General features: G+C 37.9%; 2 protein-coding genes across 2 annotated transcripts; one reads left to right on the forward strand and one right to left on the reverse strand.

The window, feature by feature from the left end:
* Nucleotides 1-2364: 2364 nt before the first annotated feature.
* LOC113306409 (aspartic proteinase CDR1-like) lies at nt 2365-3735 on the reverse strand. Its single transcript, XM_026555351.1, has one exon. It carries the CDS (start codon nt 3733-3735, stop codon nt 2410-2412), a length of 1326 nt encoding a protein of 441 aa, XP_026411136.1. The 3' UTR covers nt 2365-2409.
* A 612-nt stretch (nt 3736-4347) lies between these two features.
* LOC113301273 (sulfite exporter TauE/SafE family protein 3-like) lies at nt 4348-7360 on the forward strand. The gene is made up of 12 exons (XM_026550041.1): nt 4348-4615; nt 4753-4912; nt 4996-5196; nt 5279-5343; nt 5433-5466; nt 5566-5642; nt 5724-5810; nt 5899-5949; nt 6031-6252; nt 6489-6582; nt 6730-6870; nt 6995-7360. Exons 1-12 carry the CDS (start codon nt 4376-4378, stop codon nt 7072-7074), a joined length of 1452 nt encoding a protein of 483 aa, XP_026405826.1. The 5' UTR covers nt 4348-4375; the 3' UTR covers nt 7075-7360.
* The last annotated feature ends 359 nt before the right edge of the window (nt 7361-7719 follow it).

Below are 7719 nucleotides of genomic sequence, written 5' to 3' on the forward strand. Positions count from 1 at the left end.
TGTCACGTTGAACTCTTTTCCCTCTGTCAAGGTTTTCTCCCACTGGGTTTTCCTTGTCAAGTTTTTTACTGAGGCAACATATTGGAGTCCAACTATGTTCTAAGTTTGATTAGTATTGTACTCTTTTTCTTTAGTTCAGGTTTTGTCCCTATGGGTTTTCCTGACGAAGTTTTAACGAGGCAATTAACCTAGGCTCGTCAATCTTTGAAAATCGTATTGCATGTGATGAACTACATGTAAAGTACGAGACAACATGTGAAGTACTACATGTGAAGAGTTGTACCAAGGTTTTATCCCACTGGGTTTGTCCTTGTCAAAGTTTTAGTAAGGAAATTGATTTTGGCACAAGTCATCAAGGAGACAACGACATTTGAAGAACTACATTCGAAGCACTATATGTGAAGCACTACATCTGGAGTTCCACTGTTGAACCGCACAAGGGGGAGTGTTATAGGGCCTATGGCCCATGGATGTGCGGTCCATTAGATGACTAGGTTTTTCCCTTACATGTATATAAAGAACATTATGTGTATGTAATATCCTGATGCCTCTTTATCAATACCAAATTCTTCTCCTTCTCTACCTCTTTCTCTTTTCCTATTATTTCCACTGCAACACATCACTCATTATTTTTAACAAACTAAAAATTAACGAAGTATAATCTAAATAAATAATTTAATTAACAAACAAATAAAAAATAGGATCTCAAACGCACCAGTCACCACATAACCCGGTGAGAGATAAGTCAGCTAACACACTTGTTTTCTTCAAGGTAGCATCATAACTCATAAGTTTCTCTAGCAGAGTAACAGGTGTTCATAGTGTGAAGAGAGTTTCTGCGACTAGTCCAAGCCCATTATAAAAACGTAAATGGGTGACGTTTACGTAATTGCCATAAGGCCCACAACTACCGCAGAAATGTTATCATTAGGGGTGTGCATAAAATTCGGAATCGTGGATTTCATCCGCAACCGTACACAAAATTGTGGATGAAAACCAATCCACAAGAGTCTATGAACCGGACATGAATGAATTTCCAAATCCGCAAGGTTTAGCGGTTTGGTTGCGGTTGGTTTTGTAAATCCGCGAATTTACCCTAGAATTTTAAGGGAACTTAATAAAATTAGTACCGGTAAAGCCCGTCAAAACAAAGCTTATGAGCCTCCGGCGGGTGCCATCACTGGTTATAAAAAGAGAATGGATTTTTATAACTGAGAGAACTAATAAAGTAAGGCGAGATCTTGACTCGCAAATAAGTCACAAGTTTAAGTAGCTCGAGAATCTTTCTATCGATTGTAACCAGGCTATCAGGAGGTGATACCCTATACTCTTTGTTACTTATTCACTGAAATACACTTACTTGAACTTTTGACACTAGACTCGTATGAAATGACTACTGCATTTACACTGACTTCAGCACTTTTGGGCTACTTCGTCGTCATAACAGTGCAAATTTCTCATTTCATTATTATGCACGCAAATTGTTTGATGAAATGTCTGGCATAGCATGTTCAAAAATTCCCTCACCGGTTTTGTTTGTTTACTCTTTTTTTTCTTTGGACTAAATTCGTGGTTTATCCGTATTCGGTCTGTATTATCCGTTGATCCGTGGATGTGAAATCCGCGAATGATTAGACCGATCACGGTTCAATTTTTCAAATCCGCAACTTTAACAGTGTGGTTGCGGGTGACCCCTAATCCGCAACCGTCCATCCGTTGCACACCCCTAGTTATCACGGTCATGTACGTAATTGCTTGTTTATATCATAAGGCCATATCATCATCTCAGTTTCAGCTTTGTATGCACACCTATTTTCCATGTAACCCTCCTGCAGCCATGCTTGATTTTCTATTTTTCAAGAACCCTTCGGGAAGCAACATTTACATGAATGACTACTAGAACAATATAGAATTATCCTAACAGGGTCGGTAATGAGTTGTATCATTGCCTTAAGAGTGAATACATTTCATTTATACATAAGAACACTTTTTCGTTCCAGGAAATATATATGTTTTTCTCATTTCATTTCATATTATGAGTGGTAGGAGTAAAGGAAGTAAACAATATCAAGGTAATTCAAGGATTAGCATATAAGACGTTGGAGGAAACTGCAGTGGGTTAATAGTCGGGATAGAAACCAATTCAAGTAGTATAAAGTTTCACACTTCATTGTTTCACTATTATGATGAATGGGATGGATATAATGTGTTCTTGGGAGACAAAAACTTAGATAGCATAACACCGTGAGAGATGCAACAAATATAAAACTAATAAAACATTTAAGATACTGATTGATTTCATCTAACTCAGCAAAAATGATTTCCAATAATACAAATTAAACACCATGAAATTCAATATAATAACATAAATAAACATTGGTCTAGCTAGTTGTAGTTACTGAACTCCACCTATTTATTCTTGCTGCAATCAGTCGGCTTGAAAAAAACCTTCTTGTCTTTGAGATCATATTCAATGAGGAAATCCATCTGAGCTAAGTTTCCATAGAGGGCATCACCATCACTTGCAGAATGGCAAGTTAAACAAACACCATCCGGGGTAGAAAGAAAAGAATTTCCATCCTGGAGTTTAATATCGGCACCCATAAAATGGAATGTAATGCTTGGAAACTTTGTATTTTTATCTGCCTTGAAACATAACAAGCCTGTTTCCGAACTAATAAAACCTTCACTATTTGTTGCTTTCTTAACTTCGGATACAATATCCGAATACATTTCTTCTGGAAGAAGCGTCAATGTTGTTCCTGAATCAATGGCGATGTTACCTTCTTGTCCATCAGTTTCTTCCTTGCTTTTGAATGGAATCCTTTTGTCATTAACACTAACAGCCTGAAGTGTTAGATAATATAGACCATCTTCTACTGTTATAAATGGAGTTGAAACGACATCTTTTCCTGTAATCTCAGCATGACTACCAAAATTGAACTTACTTGAACCAATATCAGCATCTACTAAACAATAAGAGAATTTTGAATCAATCTTTGCACCTACCTGACTAATCAAAGAAAGTTTACCAGTACCAAGACCAATCATACCGTTTGAATATACATCTTTAAAACCTTCATTGCTATGACCACAACCTATTGCAAACTGTGGAATTTTAACCGGTCTACCACTTGTTGAATCAAATGTAAGTGTTTCAAATGCTAGGTGACCTGTTGAGGAAGACTTATCTCCGTACCCAATATCATATTTACATAATTTATTTTCACAAGACATAGATTCACCTAGTTTGAAACATACTGGTGTCAAACAATGAATATTTTTGTAAGATGAAGATTCTTTTGGATCAAAGAGTGGTTCATTTTGCTCATAACAATCTTGACATGGCTTACATTGCACCCATGTAATACTACTACCAGTATCAGTATAAACAAGTAGCTGACGAGGAGGTGTTCCAATAGATATATTCATTAAGTAATCACCACCAATAGCATTTAGAGTTGTTGTTATATTACCATTTTGATTAGCATTAGTTGGGAAGGAAGCCACTGATGATGATCTTTTGGAGACACCATTAGTTCGACTAATGGAACGACGAATAGCAGTCTGAACTCGATCATGATGTGTCTCTAGTGAGTTGTAATATGGTGAATTAGGTGAGAAATCACGATGGATTAGATGAACACTAAAACCACCATTACCATTAGCGTCCGCATGAACTAAAACCGAAAGAAGAATGAAAACAAGTGAGAAACGACGACTTGGTGTGGTCATATTGTATGAGATTTTAGCCATCAAAGGATGAAAGTTTAAGATGTATATACTTACGATCTGAACCCTAAATACTAAACCCTAAAGTCAGGGTGTAGTCAATTCCTGAGTTTGAGAGTAAAACTCGTATTCAGTTAAGTCGTAACAAACCCTTAAAAGTATGCGTAGAATCTGGAGTATTTTCTAAATGACACAATACCGTCTCATCCCGAAATTAAATGTTGCAAGATCCATTTACCAGATTTCCCACAGGGTCAGCATTATCATCAACAATGTTATTTCTGTGGCTCGTTTCGTTTGATCGTACTACCATTTTCGTACCTCCTATATCATAATGGGTATAGGCACGTACTCATTTTAAGCAGATGGACAATTAGGTGTGTGATAAATTTGGCTTAATATCTTTGGTGTCATTTCTAGCCTACCCCCAACTTTGTTTGGAGAAAAAGGCTATGTTTTGCGGTTGGATAATTAGGTGTGTGAAAGCACCTTTTACTAGTACGTTTGTTATGGGGAACACTAGCAATTTTTGAGCTCATAACGAAAACACAATCTTTTTGTTTACTGTAATCCTCTTCTTATTTATCGATGAGAGAGGGAGTTTAGGGTTTATCACTAGTTATATTTATGAAACTTAGATCCAATGTCTAAAATTATCAGAGATATACAAGGATTTATCAGTTGTAAATCATTAGCAATAGTAACGATTATCACAGTGTTCTTTTTATCGTGTGTGGTTGTTTCTGCAGATAAAAGTTTCAAACTTGAGAGCTTATCAAGTCACAACAATGGCACTACGACTAAACTTATGGATACTTCCTTTTCTCAACAAAAGTATGCTTCGGCAAAGTCTAAACGATCAGATTACCAGCATTTATGGCCGGTGAGTCCGTATACTTTGATCCAGTTCATGTTTCACGATAATTTTTCTTTTGTTTATTTAGTCACTTTGGTTTCTCCGAATTTTGGTACAAAAGCCAGGATTTGTGAAATTTGATCTTTATGGAATGGGGTTTGTAGGAAATGAGATTTGGATGGCGGATCGTAGTTGGTTCAATTATTGCATTTATTGCATCAGCATTTGGGAGTGTAGGAGGAGTGGGTGGTGGTGGAATTTACGTTCCTATGCTTATTCTAGTTATCGGATTTGATGCGAAGTCCTCTGTCCCAATATCTAAATGTAAGAGTGTTATACTTGGTTGTTACAATTTTGTTTTCAGGAACTATAAGGACAGCATTTTTACTATTTGATTTTATGGTCAGGTATGATAATGGGTACTGCTGCTTCAACTGTTTACTGCAACCTTAAGAGAAGGCATCCAACACTTGAAATGCCTGTAATCGATTACAATTTGGCGGTGCTTATACAACCGATGCTCATGTTAGGAATTAGTATCGGTGTAGGTCTAGGTGGGATCCTAGCGGATTGGATGGTCACAGTTCTTCTAATTGTTCTTTTTAGTGGTAAGAAGCGTATCGAATTGCATTTTTCTTGTCTCCGAGTATGCGTTATTGATGGTATTTATAAGTGATGGGGAATCTGCAGGCACATCAGCTATGATGCTCTTGAAGGGCACACAGTTATGGAAAAAGGAAACAATAGCGAAGAAGGTAGTTTTTTTAATTTAGCCCATTGCATAAGTATTCTATTTTGCCATGCAAATTCTCAATGTGGATTTGAACTCGTCTCCATCCCCTAGGTTCAGGAAGATGCTGCACGTATCGAATTAAATGGTATGTAAATCCTTGATATGTCAATGACTAGGGTGAGAGAGCATTGAGATGGCTTATTGAGTTCCTGTTTGATTAGACATTCGTTCCCTGTTGCACCAGATGTTCGAAGTGAAGAAGTGGAACAGAATCGTCAACCAAGTGATGCCAGCAATTCCGTTCAGAAAAAGGCCAATGAGGTGGTCATTTAATAGGACACGGGACAACCTAAATTTTCCATCTCTCTACGTCCATGACTAAGCTGTTTCACCTATATGCAGGTGCCTGTTCTTAAGAATGTCTACTGGAAGGAACTTGGTGTTCTTGTCTTTGTCTGGGTCTCATTCCTTGTGATGCAAATCCTGCAGGTTTGTGGTTACTCATGTGTTTAACCCATTACTGGCTCTATTGAATGATTTTCTCACCAATGGACTATTGCATGCACGTGCTCCGCAGATACGTACAACAACCTGTTCAACAGTATACTGGGTTCTGAGCTCAATGCAGGTTAGGTATCCGTAATTGAATATATTTCACCGTTGCAATTAGCCACGCGCAAGCTCAAATGTTGCATTTGGTTTCCTTCAGATCCCTGTTTCAGTAGGAGTTACTTTGTACCAGGCAGTTTGCTTTCACAAGGGAAAGAAGGTGCTCGAGCCTATGGGAGAAGCAGGTACTGAATTGAAAGTACATCAGCTAGTCCTCTACTGTTTTCTTGGTGTACTCGCTGGTATGGTTGGTGGGCTTCTAGGTCTTGGCGGAGGTTTCATTTTGGGTCCTATGTTCTTGCAGATTGGTGTACCTCCTCAGGTGCATATGACCATTCCTTTTTTCATCCGCTTTGTTTTATTTCTCGTGCAAACAAAAGAAGGGACTTCTGGAGGTTCATACTCACATTATGTATAACACTTGCCACAATGGAAATCTCTCTTAGCTTTATAGCTCTGTTGTTTCTTGATTGTAACCGGTTGCAGCATCTTCTAATAAACTTGGTATATATCCCAATCACACTGCAGCGCTCAAGTTAATGAATTTTTTTAATGCAGGTTGCTAGTGCCACAGCCTCCTTTGCCATGATGTTCTCCTCGTCTATGTCTGTTATAGAATTTTACCTTCTAAAGCGTTTTCCAATACCTTATTGTGAGCAAAACCAAATCACTTAAACTCTTTTACTTGTATATTTCTGTTCTGGAGTCCAGCTTGGTAAGATAATTTCCGTAACATTTAATTGTATTTGCTGTAACATCAGTGATAATTGCTTTACATTCTTATTGGTTTCTTTGGCAGCTGCGTACTTTCTAGCCGTTGCAATTGTTTCCGCTGTAGCAGGCCAATATGTAGTAAGGAAGTTGATCATTGCACTAGGAAGGGCATCTCTCATTGTCTTCCTCCTAGTCACATTATTCTTTGTGAGCGCATTTCTACTAGGTGCGTGTACGCGAGAATCATTTTGCTTATCTTCACATTGTTGGTCTGTGATCATCTATTTACTGTATGTAGCAAGTATCCCCAATACTTCATAATTTTGACATATTGTATTGTTTTCTAACAGGTGGGGTTGGAATATCCAACATGGTCAAACAGATTCAGCATAAGGAGTACATGGGATTTCAGAACTTGTGTCATGCCTAGTATTAGTATGATTCAGATTCTCCTAACAACTGGTAACAAGTGATGTATATCAACTGCAGAATGGCACCAGAAAAGCCCACTAACTTACACATAGTGTTTGAGATCAATCACAAAATAGACATGTAAATGAACATGACTGGAACAAGATAATTGGCTAGACATTTGAGCATTTCGACAACATTGTTCTTAACTCTCTGCAGTTTAGTTAGCTAACTAGCATAATTGATTTGGAAGGCTTTTGCAAGGAGTAATTAAAATTTCACAGCACGAGTATTGTATGTATTGTTCATTGTACTTGTAACTTAAGCGCCAACTTGATCCACCAAACCTCAAATATGAGAGTCGGGCTCGTGGCTAACTGTGCTAGCCCCTGTTGGTTTAAATGAAACTGTCTTAAGGTTGAATCTTCCTCATGGACCTCCGATTCACAATTCTAACTCGAGAACTTACAAGTAGACCATAATCTTCACGGTTCACCACAGATAATAAGTTTAAACCTAAATCAGACGGACAGATATGCATCATGACCCTTATAAGTAGGATGGTTTTCTTCTGCTGCATTTCATTTGCGCCTCCATCCAGAAACCAACCAAACCCCAACCTTGAAAAGAAACACCGTTGCAACAACAAAACCATGGAAGATGG

The sequence above is a fragment of the Papaver somniferum genome, chromosome 8 (genome assembly GCF_003573695.1).
Source record: "Papaver somniferum cultivar HN1 chromosome 8, ASM357369v1, whole genome shotgun sequence".
Classification (NCBI taxonomy): Eukaryota; Viridiplantae; Streptophyta; class Magnoliopsida; order Ranunculales; family Papaveraceae; genus Papaver; species Papaver somniferum.

What these genes read in the sequence shown, in the direction of transcription:
- LOC113301273 (XM_026550041.1), top strand. Translation starts at nt 4,376, where the DNA reads ATGTCTAAAATTATCAGAGATATACAAGGATTTATCAGTTGTAAATCA. An exon ending in TGCACGTATCGAATTAAATG is followed by an intron (nt 5,467 to 5,565) that starts GTATGTAAATCC and finishes CTGTTGCACCAG; the next exon opens with ATGTTCGAAGTGAAGAAGTG. An exon ending in GCGTTTTCCAATACCTTATT is followed by an intron (nt 6,583 to 6,729) that starts GTGAGCAAAACC and finishes TTTCTTTGGCAG; the next exon opens with CTGCGTACTTTCTAGCCGTT.
- LOC113306409 (XM_026555351.1), bottom strand. Translation starts at nt 3,735, where the DNA reads ATGACCACACCAAGTCGTCGTTTCTCACTTGTTTTCATTCTTCTTTCG.